The sequence below is a fragment of the Lactuca virosa genome, chromosome 3 (assembly GCF_052849685.1).
Source record: "Lactuca virosa cultivar CGN04683 chromosome 3, Lactuca_virosa_CGN04683_v6, whole genome shotgun sequence".
NCBI lineage: Eukaryota > Viridiplantae > Streptophyta > Magnoliopsida > Asterales > Asteraceae > Lactuca > Lactuca virosa.
Genome location: NC_136428.1, coordinates 122,281,949 through 122,301,652, shown reverse-complemented (window position 1 = coordinate 122,301,652; position 19,704 = coordinate 122,281,949). Strand labels below are relative to the sequence as shown.

At 33.3% G+C, this 19,704-nt stretch overlaps 2 protein-coding genes across 17 annotated transcripts; both read right to left on the bottom strand.

Moving 5' to 3' along the window:
• Positions 1-51: 51 nt before the first annotated feature.
• LOC145166496 (uncharacterized) lies at positions 52-3,422 on the bottom strand. 16 transcript variants are annotated; one of them, XM_079085496.1, is made up of 9 exons: positions 2,739-3,422; positions 2,570-2,626; positions 2,224-2,257; positions 2,101-2,142; positions 1,708-1,974; positions 1,474-1,543; positions 734-826; positions 428-487; positions 52-290 (listed from the first exon to the last, which is right to left on the bottom strand). In XM_079085496.1, the coding sequence occupies exons 6-9, from the start codon at positions 1,528-1,530 to the stop codon at positions 183-185; spliced, it is 318 nt and encodes a 105-aa protein (XP_078941622.1). In that variant the 5' UTR covers positions 1,531-1,543; positions 1,708-1,974; positions 2,101-2,142; positions 2,224-2,257; positions 2,570-2,626; positions 2,739-3,422; the 3' UTR covers positions 52-182. The 16 variants fall into 16 exon arrangements, 15 of the variants coding, with proteins under 15 accessions (XP_078941622.1, XP_078941619.1, XP_078941618.1 ...); XM_079085493.1 differs by having other exon boundaries at positions 1,708-1,936; positions 2,042-2,142; positions 2,539-2,626; positions 2,739-3,421; XM_079085492.1 differs by having other exon boundaries at positions 2,539-2,626; positions 2,739-3,421.
• Positions 3,423-6,771: 3,349 nt separating this feature from the next.
• Positions 6,772-8,064, bottom strand: LOC145166495 (sodium/hydrogen exchanger (DUF1218)). The gene is made up of 3 exons (XM_079085482.1): positions 7,842-8,064; positions 7,276-7,481; positions 6,772-7,163 (listed from the first exon to the last, which is right to left on the bottom strand). Exons 1-3 carry the CDS (start codon positions 7,941-7,943, stop codon positions 6,905-6,907), a joined length of 567 nt encoding a protein of 188 aa, XP_078941608.1. The 5' UTR covers positions 7,944-8,064; the 3' UTR covers positions 6,772-6,904.
• Positions 8,065-19,704: the final 11,640 nt, after the last annotated feature.

The following is a 19,704-nucleotide window of genomic DNA, read 5'->3' as shown; positions in this document are numbered from 1 at the left end:
CGGTTCAAGAAATTAAATGATATATAGTATACAAAGAAAAATGACTAAATATGAAAAAAAAAATCTAGACTTATCATTGAAAATGCTCTTAAATAAATACACTATTACATAATGCTTTCAATCCGTTAAGGTCCTTCTAATGACAAAGTCCACCACATAAAATAGCATTAAATAAAACTCTTTTATTTAATATTAAACCAGAAAAGTGTCAAAACGGGGTCAGAAGCCTTCAATGTTGTTTTTCTGGAATCTTTCAATGTTGGTTCTTTGTTTCTACTTTGGAAAACTGACTGAATGTATACGCAAAATCTAGAGTAAGTATTGTATAAACCAAATCTCTTTCTTTTTTGATAAACTGTCTGTCTGTATGTGAGTAAATGACCATTTTACCCTTACAGAAAAGTTTATAGTAAAGTAAACAGCTAACCTCATCTTTTGTAGCCAAATAGATTTCATTAAAAATAGCATCATACAACGATGGCAGAAACTGAGGAGGGAGATTTACAACACGTTGTCAGATCAAAAGATCAACATCCACTGTTTTTTCCCCTAAATATGATTTTAAATTTTCTTTTATTTCTTTTTAACGACACTTTGATAGAAAAAACAATTTGACTTCCATCATGCAATTACAATCCTGGATTAAACAACCACCATATACTCAATCATTTTTCAAAGAGAAGTGGAATGTGAATCTTGATAAACGAAGAATCTTGTGAATGAATATTTTTACCTTATATCTTTGTAAATTTAAAACAGATACAAAGCCATAAACTGATTCATGTTCATCATCTTCTATTTTAACAACTATTCCCACCGAAGTTTGCTGCAATATAAAGTCAACAAAACTGGTCAAATCCAATTCACATCAACATCGATTACAGTTAAGAGAAATAAGAAAAATGTTACGGTCAACATAAACATCGGATGATATATTTAAGTATATTAGTGTTGGAACTTGCCCTTATTATCTAATCATTTCAAGTAAAATGACTATAATGCCCTTCATTTTACATTACCCTTCATCTAATTTTCTTATGTAGAATGACTATACCATCCTTTATCTATATTATAACATGTAATTATAAAAAATATAGAAAGGTAATTTAGGCATTTTATTTGGAGCATGACAAAAAAAGTTAAAAAAAACTAAAATGAGGACCAAATTGCTCTAACATGAGGTCGATCCATATTTTCTTTCTGCAATTATTGTTAACCTTCCATCGAAGACACATAACTTTAAAAAAAATCAAATTTAAGAAAGGTGAAATGTGAAAGCATTCAGGACCTGAAAAAAATAAAAAATTAAGACATAAATTAATTGTTTTACATAAGCTTTCACTTCCATTCTTTTGTCGTTATCTGTTTAGTTTGTACATTTATCAAAAGAACTCGAATGAAAATTATGCTCCAACACCACACTACCCTTTACTATTTTTTTGCAGTTTCTTCCTAAGAATGGACAGAAATTACCTTTGATAAGAACTGTTGCAAGTATCCCAAGAAAATTGAATATAGCACCATACCCATACAAAAACAAATTCTGTAATCCAAAAACATGATATAAAATTAGAACAGAAATTCACTTTTTCAATGCATATTTAACAGGCAAGAGCCTCCCACTAAAAAAACATTTTTACTAAAAACTAATATCAAATGTTTTATGATATATAAAGAAATATTTACGGTTTGAATCTCCTAACAAACCTGAATAATGGAATGACATATTAAATGACAGGAAAAGGCGCCATCTTGAGTTTTTTGCTTCATAGTATAATTGTAATACATGAAACGACATCTCTTTGATGCATTTTGTCGAACAGATGGCATGCTTTGTCGATGTTTCCACTTTTTGAGTAAATATCAGTCAAAGCATTGCATACACTTATCTTCTCCACGAAATGATTTTTCTCTGCATAGAAATGGATCCATTTTCCTAGGGATTTGTTGACAAAACAAATCCCAAATCACTGCCTATAATAGTGAAGAAAAGGTGGTGACAAAAAATTATTGAATTTTCTTAAAAATCAATATCACAAACCAAGTAAGCTTGTAATCTAGATGGAGACAAAATGTTTTAAATTATATAATCTCCTTAACTCAGGTGGAATGGTTCCTAAAATATAGTTTGCTTCAAAGTCCCTGAATAAGAAATTGAATTGGATGATTATATAAATCCAAAAAACAAAAGTTAAAGGGTAAAAAAGGAATCTCATATACAACCTTGTGACCGGAGATATAGTTTCCAAGAATCAAGCTGCAAAATGAAAGGATAGACAAAGATTGTTCAGATTCTACTTCTGATAAACAAAAGATTATATATGAAAGTAAAAGGTATGAAAGTAAAACGTGAAGGCGTTTAATGACTTCAAAGTCGCGATTTGTGGGTTATTGATCAGTGTAACGCATCTTAAAATTGATTATTAAGAAGTGAATGAGATAATTAACTGATTAAAGAAACAAACTGGAAGTTAATTCAATATTTATTTCCATAATTTTTTTTTCAAATCAGAATTATATAAGAATTTATTGACAAACCTCAAAATCAACAGATTAAAGGAACGAATACCAAGTGGTTGAACCATTCCCTCTTAGTTGTTCATTCCAATCCTGGCCGGATTACACCCTGATGAAAACATAATGAAGTAGCAAAAAAATCAAAAATACACAAAGAGACAATACGTCAAACACCTTACGTGCAAGAAACCAAACAAATTGGAGGAAAACTGTCAAATTACCTTGGGAAAAAAATCCGGTACTCAGACAAGTTGTCCTGATTGTATCGATCATATTCCTTGCACAAAAAGTAATAACAAAACATAAAAAAGTAAAAACTTTACCATAAAAGAGTTGCAGGTTTCTGATTTGTAGTTGATGACGTAACCTATTTTTTCCCTACAGATTGAAGACCGGAGACAACATCTGTTCAGTTGGATGTAGATGACGAAGCATCAGTCGACGCAAAACCGAGGAAGCACTAATCGATTGGAACAAAACCGGTCAGTTGAATGAATGTAGGGTTCGCTGCTGATGTTTGACACTGACCTAATAACCTCCGTTAAACACATGCTAGACGGGACTGGTGGCAGCAACAATGTTGATTTTCCTTCCGACTCCTTCTAATATCTGCACAACTAACAAAATCGTAACTGAATACTATAATGAAGTCAACGACGGCGGTTCCGGTAGAGACCCCTGCTCGTTGATCACCACCAAGACCAACGCCCTTAGAAAGCAAACTGGGGTGCCGGTGACGGAGAGGGAGACGGTCGCTTCTTTTGAAACTGGAAGGATCGATTAGAAGCTAAAATAAGCGGTGGGAAACAGAGACAAAAAGAAATTGGCTAATGACACTGATCTTAATCCGATTGGATTACACGGGCGGTGAAGTACAGATAGAACTTACATGTGCATCTCCAGTTTTAAAAATGACCTAAAGGACCCCTGAAAAAGAAGGAAATAAACAGACCAAATAAACAAACGATCTACAGGTAACAACTAAAGGGACCAAAAGAGACAAATCTTCTCCAAGTATACTGTTAAAATTCTTCAGAACTTTAATATATATATAATAATAAACTATTTAGTCATAAATGTCCAAATCATTTTTATGTTAATAGTACGCATTAAAAGATAAAATACTTATAGTGGAAAATCCTTTTAATTATTAACAATTTGGTGTGAATGATCGTTTTTTATGCTTTGACATATTGCACTAAACTTAAATCAAATAGTCTTTAATATAACGTCTAGTTTACTTTATTTTGGAAAAGTAACTTCCCTAACGAGGGTTTTCGGGCCAGCTTTCGCGCACCGACTAATCTCCCATTGCAAACATGAGGCTTTGACTCATGCCCTGGAGTGACTGTAGGCGAACCTCCATGGCCACAAGGGCTGACTGGTGCCAGGATTTGAACATGGGTCGATAGGTTATCCACCATATATTCCACATGTCTTACCAAGTCACCACAACCCAAGTGGTTTCTAGTTTACTTTATTAAAGTGATGCATCATGTTTTTAATTTAAAATGGAGGCTAGAACATGTATTTTTTTAAAAGACACCAGGGTATCCTAAACCGGAAAAAAAAATTCGTTATGAATTGTTGTAAACCCAATAAGATACCCAAAATCTGACCGAAAAAACCTAAAACCCAAAAATTTCAAACAAATTTAAACTTTTAAACTTTTAAAACATGTCAAGTTCATCAAAACATTACAACTTTGTTTTCAAAATATTATTTATCAGAGTATTCCCAGAAACATAAACATAATATGAGGAGTTGTATGATAATGCCTTCGCCTTGCCACGATCCCCTGATGTACCTGAAACAATAAACTGAAACTGTAAGCTCGAAAGCTTAGTGAGTTACCCTCAAAATACCGATACACATACAGTCCACATAACCATGTCAGCAATAACATATCATAACAAACTGAACAGAACAGCATGCAATGGGTCCACAGCTTTACAAGCTGGATTACCACTGGGCCCTCAGTACGAGTCTGGAATGCCTATCGGGCCCTCAGCTCGTATCTGGAATACCATCGAGCCCTCAGTACGAGTCTGGAATGCCTACCGGGCCCTCAGCTCGTATCTGGAATGCTCCCGAGTCCTCAGTATGAGTCTGGAATGTCTACCGGGCCCTCAGCTCATATCTGGAATACTCTAGGGTTTGTTGGCTACCGCACGGAACAGTACAACCTCAACCCATCCCACATAACATATCAACATGTAACAGATAATGCACATACAGGTAATCAATCAGTATCACAGGTAGTCCTACAGACCCACCCTCTAGCATATCAAACTAGCATGCATAACCAACTCATATTCAACATAATACAACTACTAGGATATCATATCCAATGGGCCGGCCTTGGTGCCTTAGACCCCTTAGTATAGTGAGGATAACTCACCTTGCAACTGTCGACTGAAACTAGAAAGCTCAACTCCCGTATCACCAACCCGAACTCCACCACCTATAGATACCATAAAACCCCTTTTTCATAAATCTCCGAATTACCAGAATACCCTCAGAAGTCAACTGGTCAACCCTTGGTCCAAGTCAAAGTCCACAGTCAAAGTCAACAGCCCATGTTGACTCGACTCGTCGAGTGCAGTTCACCGACTCGTCGAGTCCTTCCTGAACTCGAGAAGTCGTGAAATCCTTGATTGGCTCGTCGAGTTCCCCTTTAACTCGCCGAGTTCATACGTGTCCAAGAATTGGGAGAAACCCTAGTCGACTCGCCGAGTCTTCGAATGACTCGCCGAGTTCAAGGCAATCTTCAACGGACTCGCCGAGTTGTTCATCCAACTCGTCGAGTTCATGACCATCTTCAACGGGCTCGCCGAGTTGTTCCTCCAACTCGCCGAGTCCTTGCAGACCTTCATCCATGCAGACGCTTTTTAAGCCATGGCAAGGTCCCAGATTACAGATCCAAGCTCCTAAGGCATGTTTATTACGTAAAGTTGCAAACTTTACGCACATGCAATGCTCTAAAGGCCCTAAATGACCAATCTAAGCTTCCAATGGAGCTTTGCACCTTGGGAGAGTCTCATTCTTGCACAAGCTGGAAACTTTATGGACTAAGAAGATCAAGGGAGCTCAGTTCTGAAGTTACAACTTCAGATCTTAGCTTGCACACAAGAATAGCTTCCAATCATACCATGAAAACCCTAGAATTGTCCAAAGAGGGGATCTAGAATGAAATGAGGTCAAGGTAACGACTATACCTTCCAGAAGATGCCCAATAAGGTAGATTTCAGATCCCACAAGCTCCTTGCTTCTGAATACTTGCTCTCCAAGTTCCTTTCTCCACAAAATCCTCTTCCAAGCTCAAAATACACAAATGGGACACACACACTCGATTAGGGTTTGAGAGGGACAAGAAGCAATAAAAGGGGAGGCTGGGGGAGGCCAATGATCCTTTAAATAGGGTGCAAAACCCCGAGATTTAGGGTTTCATCTGCCAGCTCCTACTCGTCGAGTCCCTTATTGGACTCGGCGAGTAGGTCATTAAAATACGCGGACCAACCCGCTGCTACTCGACGAGTAGGACAATCAACTCGTCGAGTAGCCCTTGAAATCAAGAAATTCACACATTAAATCAATACCTGAGAAACGGGGCGTTACAAAATTACAAACACTAATTTTTTTAATTTAATATTTGGTTCCCTTGGTTTTCAAACTAAACCAAACCGAATTAGAATTCAGTTTTCGATTTGGTCTAGAGAATTTGAATTAGAATTGGTTCGGTTTTCGAATTGGACCAAAAAAAAATTCAAACCGAAGAAACCGATTCGAAGAAGCCGAAGAACCCGTAAACCGAGTTGATTCCCACCCTTAGTTTTAATATATAGTTTGTGATTTGACAATACAAGAGTCTAGAGGTAACAATCTATTATTCTATTTTAAAATTCAAATTTCCCATATACGAATGAGAGATCCTTAATAATCCCTATTAATGATACTAATATGACCATTTTACCCTGACCTTCTAACAACAATTTCACAATATTCAAAGGGAAGAAGGGAAGTATTGATGTCTTGATACATTAAGCCACGTTTTTTGCTTAACCCATTAACTCATTCTATCTAGATCTCTGGATTAAGTAAAAAAATAAAAGAAACAACCACATATAACCATATAGATTAAGTACTTAACCTATTAAGCTCATTAAATCCAAAAGAAACAAACCCTAAATTGGAACAATTAGGTAAAAACCAACTTCATCCAACAAAAAAGACCCACAAAAAACAAAGATCACAAGCAAACAAAAACCGATCTTTTTCATAATATGATCAAGAACCAAATTCCCATATATCTAACAACAAATAATTGCAATCATATGATGCTAAATGTACACCTTTAAAGTATTCTCAAAACTCAACCAACATGGTCTTATGCATAAGAAGCCATTCCAACAGTTGAGCTAGATCGGTTGCTTTTATGAGCAGGCTGAGTTGTAGCCTTAGTGAAATACATGTAATAATACACATTCAGAACCATTGTCACCACCACAAACACTGCTCCTGCAACAAAAACACCTTTCCTTAATGTATCACATGAAAAGCTTTCTGTCATGCCCTTGTATTTTGTATGGTATGCATTCTTCTTTGCCCCTGCTATCAAACAAGCTTCTGCAACCACAAAACACAGCCTACAAATCATGCAAAAACACAACACTTTTTAGTTTCAAGTTTCAAGTTTCAAGAATTGGGATAAAAAAGTTTGTTTCTTTCGGATATCTGTTGAGAGAATGAAAGATTTACAATGAGAATGTGAAATAGATGATGGTCCAAGCTCGATTTCCACCAGGTGCTAATGGCCTTCCAAAACACATGCATTTGGTTACTCCCATGAGTAAGGATTCACCTGAGAGAAGAAACAGAAAGGCACCAACGCCATAGCCTGTTGCTACATCTGAATCATATACGCAGTAAGTGGAATTGGTTGCATTATCTGTGCGAATGGTCCCCTGTCATCAATAAAAAGCACAAATTCAATAACCTAGTGTTCACGATTCACGATCATCATGAGTTTCGATTATTTGAAAATGAACTACATAAACAGAAAGGAAGAACTCTAAGAACAGTCACAAGCTAAAAATCACTTAAAATTGTGTACAAGTTCATAGCAGCTTAAGTGTTCAAAAACCTAGATCTCAGGAAGCAGAAGAATGGAATTGAAATGACGAACTCGTTTAGCAAGTCAGCAGATATAATCGTCGCTAAACATGAGAAAATCAATGTGAACAGAGGAATCGAACAGAAAACCCTAGCTTACAGATGAAATCGACAAAAACAGTTCAAATTTTGATGAGAGAAAGAGAAAGTACAGTGCTACGGCGGCGTTCGGCGGCAATGGCGAAACCAAAAGCAACTAAGCATAAGATGATAACTAGAAGATGAACTAGGGATGAGCCTTTTCCTTCGCCCATCTTTCTTCTTCTGCTGCTTCTTGGTTGTTTGTAGAGAGAGAAAGAGTGGAGTGAAAAAGGGTGTGCTGCTATTGATTTGGACGGAGTAAGAAATGAAAAAGAGCGGCGAAATGCTTGAGAAACGCGAAAAAGGAGTTATCGCGTTTTCGAGAATTTCAGTTTGCTTTTGAATACCACCGATAAATTGGTAGATTTGTGCCGTTAGTCTCGATATTATCATTAAATGTATCATAAATTTCATACTTGCTATGAACTTGTGCATGCACTATACACTAGGGTCTTATACATTAGATGTGAGAACATTATATTATACGGATTAAAAAATATTATATATATAGTATTTTTTAGAAAAAATTTAATTATCAATATGTAGACATTAAATATTTTTTAAAGTAAAATTTTGAAATAAATACAAATAAAATGATGAATAAATAAATAATACAAGTTATACTAATAATACAAACTAAGGAGAAATAATTATATTTTGGCCATATAACCTTTTTTTTAGTTTTATCAATAAAAAACAACTACTTTGATTATTTTTCCTATCTAAACCATTTTACCCTAAAATGACAATAAATTTTGAAAGAAACATACAAATTTTAAGTTATGTAGATTGAAGGAAACATATTAAAAATTGAAAATATAAAGAAACAAATTAATGACACATTAATTACTTTTTATAACCCAAAAATTAAAATAGTTAATTAAGAAAATCAAAAATTACCTAAAAATGACAAGTGAAAATTAATTTTTCTAAGACCTAGTTATAAAATAACATATGTCAAAATACATAAGAATGTGACAAGTGGTAGAAATTGTTTTTATTTATTTATTATAGTAGAAGTAGATATACCAATGGGTATGTTCCATATAACTAAAACTATATATTAATATTATATATAAATAATATATTAAATTTAAAAGTTTATATAAAACTAGTAAAAAAACATGGGCTTCCGTCCTGATCGGTATTTTTTTTTAAACTTTTTTCCAATTAGAGCATCGTACTTTGAAAGGTTTATTTTTATCTATAGTAGCAACGTTCTTACACAGTGATACAAATACCTTATTTGATATTAGTTGCTATCATTGGTAATTAAATATATATATATATATATATATATATATATATATATATATATATATATATATATATATATATATATGTTGTTATTTGAAGAAAATAAGACAGTATAGGAGAATATCGAAGGTGGGGTGGGGGGGGGGGGAAAGCAGCAACTCCACAAACTAATGTGGCAAAAACTTGAGGTGTCACATTTGGTAAATGTCAGGGACCAAACGTGGAAAACTCTTGAACCATTCATGGCTAACAGTAGAGAATATCCAAGTTGGGGGACCAAAAGTGTCAACTTCACAAACTAATATGGTAAAAAGTTAAGAAGGGACCAAAAGTGGCAAAGTGTTGAAATTTTTGTGTCAAAACTTTGAAAAAGCTGAGGATAGACCAAAAGTGAAAAAGTATTGAAACTTTTGTAGCAAAACTTAAAATAATAGAAAATATACTATTCCTAAGACCTTTGTTATATATATATATATATATATATATATATATATATATATATATATATATATATATATATATATATATATATACTCACAAAGATCGAGAAATATGAATTGGAAACTGGATCTAGGCTTATAACAAAGCTCTTTAGCACTACAATGACCTTCCTCTGCCTTCAAGCTTCACCAAAACACGAAAGAACTTCAACAACGCAAGAGAGATGTTAGGATTGCAAGGTAATGCTCTCTAATGATGGAGGTGAAATGTCGAAACCCTAGGGGTAAGTGCCCTTAAAACAGGTCAAAATCCTAAGATCTAGGGTTTGGCCCATCAGTCTCATTGCACCGTGAGTTTCATTAGACGTCATGCCGCTACATGGCGTGTATCTACACTCAAAACTAGCATTGCTACCAACAAAAATCCCTAAAACTTAATTAACTCAAATTAAAGGATTGAAAATACTATCTGGGAAAATAGATATTACATATGTATGAGCAATATGGGACAAATTAAAAAATAAAATTGATGTGATAAAAGATAAATCATTTATTCAAAGTCATATTGATTTTGATGGCATCCTTTATAAGAGATATAAGGCGAAACATCGCATATTGCACAAAAATTGAAGTGTGTGTGTGTGTGTCTATATATATATATATATATATATATATATATATATATATATATATATTATACAAACCTTACTATTTCTAAAAATAGATTTAAGACGTCCAAACCGTAAAGCTAAAAGTACAACAATTCATAAATATAATAATATTCTAATTTAAATTGTACAACCGTTTAAACTGAAAGTGCAATTAACTAATACATAGTTTAACTTGACTCCTTATTTTCCCTTTTTTACTTTTTATCTGTTCTTTTGACTCGGCTCCTTGTTAATTTGAATCAGTCAAATAACCAACTCTGCCAATTGAATCGATTGATTCCTTCGTATATATCTTGAGTCAATATTCAATCCTGAGATATCGGCTACTATCTATGGATTCTGGCCACCTTCCCTTATGTATGGGGTCATACAACAAACCTTTCAGCACCAAACAAACTATCGCTAACTGGATGTCATATTTGTTCATTCTTCGTGAACATCAGCTTCCCAGTCTTCGACGAACACCCCCTGTACTTTATGTCGACTCAAAAGCGGCAAAATACCCCGATTACACTTTCTCTCTGTGTGTGTTTGCAAAAACAGAACCAAACCACTTTGATTTCAAATTTCACAGATCGAGCAGGGGCTGAAGTTCCCAAGCGTTGTCCTTCACGATTTTCTTATCTGAAAGTAACGACCTCCGACCTCCTATTTGCGCCTTCTTCATCGATGCAAACGACCTCCTCCTTTCGCCTTCTCCGTCGATGCAATGACTGCCATGTGAGCAATGGGAAAAACATGTGATGAAGAGGTAAACCTGAGTAAGCCAAAATGAATATGAATGGTCTACCTTACTGATTAAAGGCAAAAAAAAAAAAAAAAAAAAAAAAAACGAGTGTTGTATTTTCTGAACTTTATAGAAAACCTTTGTTTCTTTTTAGTTATTTTATGGGATTAAAAGCCTTTGATTTGTTATTTTTCTCAGGTTATATACAATAGATGGGTATATGACTTTGTACCAAGCTGATACAACAGTGCACAACATGTGTTGGATAAAATGCCAGAAAGATTGTTCATAGTTGAATGATGATTGTTGACTTCCGTTTTTGTGCAGATGATTTTTGTCGTTGGCAATGGAAGGTTAGTTTATATCTATATCAATGAGAAACGCTTAAAGGAAAAGGGTGAAGACTTTAAGGAAAACAAGTTTGTTTTTATTGTTTTGAGACCTCGCTTTTTATCTGTACCCCTGACTTGCTTCTATCTCTGCCTCTAATCGTTTGTATCAGGTAATGGATATCGATTGTTTGTATTAGGTAATTTGTCTCACAAATTTTTTTCTCTTTTGATAACATCGATCTTTGTTGAAGGGCTGATTGGAAGTTGGTGGTGTTAGATTTGTTGTATTGTTTGTTGACCGTCTTTAGTTAGGAATCAGTAAGCTTCATGTGATGTCTCACACTGGTAGATCCTTGCCTATCAATGATGTTTCCACTTCTTATAATTATTTTTTCAATGGTTTGTTACCATCATTTGTTGCTCCACTACCATCACATGCTTTGCTCACTGCCATCGCTTTGTACCTTGCCATAAACCACGATTCAACCACACACCTGCGATATTATGATTTACTAGGCTTGAATATTGGATCTATCTCCCCTCTTCACCCGGATCTAGGTAAGAACACATTTGCTTTTGCGTTTTTTTACTGTATTGTCTTTTTATTTTGGCTTATTTCCATTAGATTCAACGGAATTTGGGTTTTATTTGTTATCTCACGTTACTAACTACACAAATCTATGAGTTTTATTTTGGTCTTTTGTTGGGTTTTCTATATTCATAGATCTGTACTGAAAATCATGTTGAGAGAACAAAGATTTTTCATGGCTAAGGTACATTTTTTTTTGTTTTTTTTTTTTTGCAATAATGTAAGGTTAATAAATCTCTCAAATCAATTTAATGTTTTTTTACTAATCGTGTAGGAAATGGAAAAGTTTATGCTTTGATTCAAAGGAAAGTTTATAATTTTTGACCTAGATTTCCATGATTTCGCGTCAACTAGGTTTTTTTGGTCATAACATGTAAAAAGCGTCACCGTTTTACCTTGATTTTATTCAAAATTTGACCGAGAAATCGTTGATGCGAGTGTTTCTTAGTTTTTTTAGTATGTAGGTTCTTATTTGCACTTTTTGATGCGAAGTGTCTTGCAAAACCCAAGAACCGGATGTGAACTTATTGAAATTAATGTAGGTTTTTCATCTCACTTTACAAGGGTAACAAAGGCGTTTGGAATGACGAAATGTCTATGTTATGTTGAAAGTTCTATTAATTGAGAAGGTGCAAGTATCAAGTTATACTCAATATAATTAAATAATGAATTAGTTTTTGTCTTAAATGCAATTGGTAGATAAATATCAATTTGTCTTCTTTAATGAAACATGTAGATAAATTTTTTTACTAGAACTTTCACCAACCACCTGGGTCCGACTTCTGTAAGGAATTTTTTTTTTACTTTTTGGAAATTTATTTAAAAAATAATGTCTTTTTGATATGTTATTTGCTCTAACACTTTTTTATCCATTTTAGTTCCTTTTTCCCTCAAAACACAGTTTCCAATTTTATTAACCTTTTGTTCCTCCTCAATGTAACCTCTGACTCTTGGTTGGTGAATGTTTCATTGTTTTGAGGATGTTTATAGTTAGGTTTAATTAAATATTGATTTTATTATCTTTGTTGAATGTTAACTGTTATGAAGGAAAATCGATGTTTTCATAATAATAGATTGAAGTTATGTTTTTTTGAGTGAATTAATTTTTGTTTTGCTATAGGGGCAAGGTCTGCGACAGGCTCTAACTAACTAGCTTAAAAGATCGAGGGACTTTGGCAACATAACACTATTTGCATCCTTTTTTGCTCCAGTGGTTAATGAAACTGGTTTGACAAAGAAAGATATATTAAGTGCTTGGGTTTACTCGAAGAAGGAATCAAGGAAAGCATGGAGTCATCACATAATTGCTTTGCTAATAGCAATGAAGGTTTATATATTGATCTGTTTGACAATAAAAAAGGATAAATTGAAAAAAAATAGAAACATAATTTTCTCTCTTGACCAATATAGGAAATGCATTTCGTTTACCCTTTATATCGATTTACTTACAATTATATACCAACAATAGCAATCTACTAAAAATTGTTTGTCAGTAATCATAGTTTACTTACATTTATCGGTAAAGAATAGAAGTATGTTGCTATGATGTGGATAGATAGATTAAACCATACTCAGCCCCCTAAAACTGTAGTCGATGTCAAAAGCTCTTTGCTTATTTTATTTATCAAGAAATATAATTTACCATCTTATCTGTTTGTAGGTTATTGAGAAGATGATGAGAAGGACATTGAGCTCCTGTTTGTAATAGGTCTTTAGTTTTCTTTATTTTTACTCATTTTTTCTTGATTTTCTCTCTTTTAAGCCATAGCAGTTTGAATTTTACTACTAATGTCGCTTTGTTTTCTTTTATCGGTTTGTTCTTTTCAATTTTGGAATCAATCTCCAACAACTTTTGTTGGACCCCCTTGCATACAAAATTAATGTCACCTTCAAATCTACGAAGGAGTTACATTGAACAAGCAATAATTATGAAACCAGCGGCAGAAGCCGGGGGAATTGTCTTTGAACTTAGAAACTTATAATTTTTCTATTTGGAAATATCTATGTTAAATTTCCGCCTTCATACCCTTACAGATTTCATGCAGGGTTGTACTTCTTGAAACTATTTCATATAGAAAGTCTTCAACAGAGGTTTTCATCTTATCAAGGCCCGCCAACTAAGGTTATAAATCGATGTCTTTTCTTGTAGGTCTTTCAATCTTATCTTTCATCATGTTTATTAATGCTTACATTGTAACTAATTAGTTACTATTTTCTGATTGTCAAGTTCATGAAGATAAGGAAAAGACTTTTACTTCTATTACATCCATAGGAAGTGTCTTCGAATGACTAAGAGGAAGATGTGTCAAATATCTAGAAATCTGCTACTATGTGGCTAACGAATATTATGAATAATGAATTGTCTTTTATCATTCATCTTGCTAATAGCTCTAGATGGTTCTCAGGATTTATTAGAAAACTTGTAGTGTCGCTCCTTCATCATTTGCTGTGTGTCTCATAGTAGGGCATTCATGGTGGCCCATGTTTCATGTGAAGCACTAATTTTAATATCTTTATTTTTAGGCCAATTACATGAAACGGAAAGGTACTTCCGTTTATTTGTTTATTATAACATATTAATTTCATTTTTCCTATAACAGTAATATATTAAACACAAATGATGTGAACGGCCTAAAGACTAAATATTATGTTACTATAAGTCACTTTTTACTTGTTTCATGAATCTCCTCACAAAATATCTTACATGCACAAGATATGATAGCATAGATTGAAGTCATTATATATTAGTTTTTTTTCCTGTAAAGATTGATCTACTTGTGTATGGTTGTGGTTAGGGCTGTAAATGAACCGAACGAACACGAACGAGGCTTGTTCATATTCGTTCGTTTAAGTTAACCGAACAAATGAACGAACACGAACGGATAAACGAACGAGTTTTCTTGTTCATGTTCGTTCGTTTAACAAATTGCATTGTTCATGTTCGTTCGTTTATGTTCGTGAACGTGCTAAACGAACATAAACGAATGAACATAAATGAACAAAGATAAACAAACATATTTTGAACATATATAAACATAAATGAACATATAATATAGTAATGTGATCAAATACAATAAAGCATATATGAACAAAAAAGGAACTTTTATGAACGAACATAAACAAACATAAACGAACGTTTGCGAACATAATTGAACGAACGAGACCATTGATCATGTTCGTTCGTTTAACTAAACGAACGAGAATTTGTGTTCATGTTCGTTCATTTATTAAATAAATGAACATAAGCGAACTTCCCGCCGAACGGTTCACGAACAGTTCGCTGAACGTTTGGTTCGTTTACAGCCCTAGTTGTGGTTGTATTTGTGTAAAGTTATATAAAGTTAAAATATATGAAAGTATGTTGTTATTTTTTGCTTTTATTCTGATGAGGTACTTTTAACATTTGGAAGCATCTAGAGTTCGTAAACAATAATTTGTTTTTTTTGCCAATTTTATCTATGTCATGTATATAGAACCACCCCTAATGATGTTATGCTACGTTTGAATACTACCTCATTATTATATAAAAATTATAATATATACAAATTGTTTGACATCAATTTTTCATTTTTAATTCCAACTTTATAACAAAATTAAAAACAACAAAAAGAAATTGATTTATTCTATATTTTTATGGTTATCTCATTTATAGATATATAACTTTTTGTCATAAACTATCAATATTTTATAAAAATTTGATTTAATAGCATGGCATGATCGAATGAAAAGAAAAAAAAAACTTATTTAAACCGGTCCGGAACCGTAAGAACCGAAAACTAAATTTGAACAAAAATAGGAACCAAAAACCGGACCGGTTATTCCGGTATGAAACCAGTTCTGGATTAGGTATATTACTGGTTTCGGTTTGGGTAGTAACCGGGAAGAACCAGAAAACATGTACAATTTGCTATGGAACCGAGAAGAACAGATTAGGTTCTAGAACCAAAAAAAACCGTATTGTCTTATTAAAAAAAATGTATTCATGGGTTGTTTCGTACTTTTTTTAAGGTCAAGGACTGTTTGGTACTTTTCTTAAACTAAACGGATATTCTTTTGTAATTATTACTTTCATGCAAAATGTTCATACAATCAATGAAGTTCTTATAATTTAAATATAAGTCATATATAAGTCTAAGAAAAAAAAAACTTTATTTGAACGCACATATTTTGCAACATATTAGTCTTACATAAGAAATATCAAACAAATTGGTGATCGAGTCGACTGTAGAGACTTTGAGTTCGTGTCGTATGTGGTCAGAAGTTTATTTATTATTTTTTTTAATGTGTGTGTTGTGTGATAGGTCCATACTCACCAGACAAGGAAAACAAATCTTTTCACATTCTCAGTTCCGATTTTGTAGAACTGATTGAGGCCATAAAGAGGTAGAATTGACTCGATAGAAACGATGACCGATTAAACCTAAATTACATATCCGGGAACCAAATTGGATATACTTATTCGGTCCTAACCGGTTCCGGTCCAGGTCTAAACGCCCATCCCTAAACCCATACGCATTTTATAGTAAAAATGTATCATTCGATGCATCACGTGTTACTTGTAAGCACAATGTTTTCTAATAAAACTTAATAGCCGAAAAAAAACTATATGAACACCCGTCGCTTGGCGCGGGTAAACGACTAGTATATATATATATATATATATATATATATATATATATATATATATATAATATTAAGAATTGTACCATTTAAAATAAGTTATGGCATTTGGTTCATAGGCCGTTGTAATATTTGATAGAATTTTAATGGGTGGAAATTAAACATAATTAAGGGGATGGGGGTTAGGTTTAAGTAAGGTGTCAAGTTTTCTACTATGCATTGAGAGTAAATCACATTTACCAAATGAGGTTGCTTTTTCTTTTACTGGGAGTACAATGTGTGTGTTTGGTGTTGTATTTAGGGTTCTGATTCATTTATAAGGGTGGTTTAATTCATGATTTTGCTATATTGGCAAGGACTACACATTGATATATTTTAAATGGCTCATATAAAAGTGGTGTTCATGATTTAAATGTGACATAATATCAATGTTTTAAAAACTCGTTTGAACCGGACGATCGAACCGGTTGGACCGGGAATCAAGGAATGAAGCAGTTCAACTAGCACCGGTTTTAAGTCTATTTCTAAACCGGAACGAAACGTTCGGTTTTTACAAAAACCCGATTGAATCGGTTAAATAGAATAAAAACTCAGGGAAATGAAGCATTTTCCGTAACAAACTTGGGTGGTCGTTTTAACATTTATTTAGATTTCTCTGAATAAAAACACTTAGTAATACTATGAAGGTTTTTTTGATGTGTTTGTATTCATCTAAACTATATTCTGCTTTGATATTATACTTTATTTTCTTTTTGTGTACGTGGATTAATGTAACATTTATGGTTGTTTGTTTTTTTATGTATTTGGATTGATATACAAGTGGTTTTATGTGTATTTTTAATGTATGAACTTATGAAAGTCAAATTCTTGATTTGTGTATGTATGTATGTATGTATGTATGTATAGGAAAATAGAAAAAAATATATGAAATTTAAAGAAACCGGTTGAACTGGGAACCGGTCATCATATATGTTGAACTAAAAAATCGATTTTTTTAAAACATTACATAATATCTAATGATGTTTGCTTATTGGTTATAATTTGGATTGATAGACTGGACAATTAAAATGAAGCTTATTATTATTATATATATATATATATATATATATATATATATATATATATATATATATATATATATTAAAGTTGTGGAAGAAAGGAATAGTAAACTTGGGATACTGTGTCCAAGTTTGGTCCCTTGATTTACATATCCGGTCCCTGTACTTCTTTAATTAATTTATTCATGTCCTTTTATTTGTGTTCCATTCAACTTCCCATTTTTTTGGTAGAATTGGTCCCTTTATTATATTTGGAAGTTAGGAATACTAAATTTGGATGTTTTTTGGCAACTTTGGTCATTATTCTTTACCCATTTTGACACTTTTGGTCCTTGCAATCAATATTTTTACACTTTTTTGGAACCTTTTAATATTTAAAGTTTGACCACAAAACTTTAACGGTTTGACAACTTTGATCCCTTTTCTAAAAAGTTGCTAATTCCTACCCCTTTAATTCTTTAGCCATTTTCACACTTCTGGTCCTTGCAGTCAAAACTTTTACATTTTTTGTCCGGGGCAAAGCCCGGACTTTTCATCCTTGCACTTTCTATGTCTGTCATATTTATCAATTCGGAAACAACATTGAAAGCTTCTGGCCCCCGCGTAGCGGGGGTAACCTTTCTAGTTATAAATCAAGATCATAACTAGAATTTTGCTTTTGCATTGGTTTTAGAATCTAACTTTTTCTATTCAATTAAAATACATCAACAATTTTTGCCCTAACGAAAAGTGAGTGTTTCTCTCTTTATTTTTACATATAAATTAGTTATAAATGTAATTAGGTGAGAGAGACGGTGACATATCGGCCTGGTGGAGAAGAGTAAAGAGTTTTCATCTCGATGCCTTCAATTTGTTATTCCACTCAACCAATGTTACGTGATCAATGGTGAGAGACTAAAGCAAGGAGTCAGTTGATATATGTAAGAATGTATGTGTATATAGGATGGAAGAAAGAGCGACTTTGATGTTGAAGGAATAGGTCACAGCGGTGATCGAAAGGGTCACAATGACGTTGTGTGTGTTGTTCGTTTAGATGATGTTCGATTAGAAGTAAAGCATTAAGAGAATTGGCGGTGACAACAATGTATTGGAAGACAAAGTCGATAACTATATTCATCTTCAGCCATGTAAGGCATTAAGGAAGGCCAGGGACTAAACTTGCCAACCCTACTGTAGCAAAACTCTGAATAATAATAAATATATTATTCCTAAGTGCAATGGGAATATATATATATATATATATATATATATATATATACACACACACGCACGGTCTAAAATAATGTAAAGATCTATGTTGAAATTAAACTTTAATAAGCTAAATTAGACCTTCATCCAGTTTAATATGTATAGTTAGTTAAGGCGTGTAGTTAATAAATAATTATTAGATGGGTGGGAGCGGGCAACGCCTTTAGGCGTTATTCCGACGTGGCTCGAAAAAACGGCGTTATAACGCCCCGTACACCCCCCCCCCCTTGCGTTTTTTGGTGTTATGGTAAGAGATGTTATGGTGGTAACGGGATGAAACGAGGCATTTGATTGGAAGGGTCACATTTTCGACCGTTTACAAACGGTCACAAATAAAAAAAAAAATCCCTATTAATATAAATACACAACTTTTTTATCTCCATTTTACCTACAAAACTCAACAAATTATTTCAACAATTCCTATTTCTTTCAATTTCATTTTCTTTTCTAGTACTCTATTTAATTAAAAAATGGATCCTTTTGATCCGTTCCATCCATATAATCATGATATCGACGAGGATGATATGTTCGTGGGTATGATGTACCGATATGTTACGGAAATGCTACCCCCAGAGTCAACTCCACTACTGACCAGACGTGCGGCGTGAAGAAGGGTGTAGACGTCTATTACACGATTATTTTGCGGATAATTGTGTCTACCAACCTAGCGATTTTAAAAGAATCTTTCGTTTGTGGAAAAATGTGTTTCAACGAATAGCCAATGCAATGGAAATGAGGTATCGTAATTACAGTTGTTTTAAAAATTAAATATATGTTCCTTAGATTATTAAATAATTGTTTTAAAATTTTAATATATGTTCTTTATATTATTAAATAATTGTTTTAAAAATTAAATTTATGTTTAGGTATGAATATTTCCAAATGAGGTATGATGCGAGAGGTAAACAAGGTTTTACAGGGTTGCAAAAATGTGTTTTTTCTGCAATCAAGTTTATGGCTTTGGGGAGTCGTCTGATTCTATTGATGACTAT

Excerpts from the sequence above, each read along its gene's own strand:
- LOC145166496 (XM_079085496.1), bottom strand. The coding sequence starts at position 1,530 with ATGGGTATGGTGCTATATTCAATTTTCTTGGGATACTTGCAACAGTTC. Across the intron at positions 827-1,473 it reads TGCAACAGTTCTTATCAAAG|CAAACTTCGGTGGGAATAGT; the intron begins GTAATTTCTGTC and ends TTTATATTGCAG. Across the intron at positions 291-427 it reads ATTTGGCTACAAAAGATGAG|TCAGTTTTCCAAAGTAGAAA; the intron begins GTTAGCTGTTTA and ends GTATACATTCAG.
- LOC145166495 (XM_079085482.1), bottom strand. The coding sequence starts at position 7,943 with ATGGGCGAAGGAAAAGGCTCATCCCTAGTTCATCTTCTAGTTATCATC. Across the intron at positions 7,482-7,841 it reads CCGAACGCCGCCGTAGCACT|GGGACCATTCGCACAGATAA; the intron begins GTACTTTCTCTT and ends TATTGATGACAG. Across the intron at positions 7,164-7,275 it reads ATCTATTTCACATTCTCATT|GCTGTGTTTTGTGGTTGCAG; the intron begins GTAAATCTTTCA and ends CATGATTTGTAG.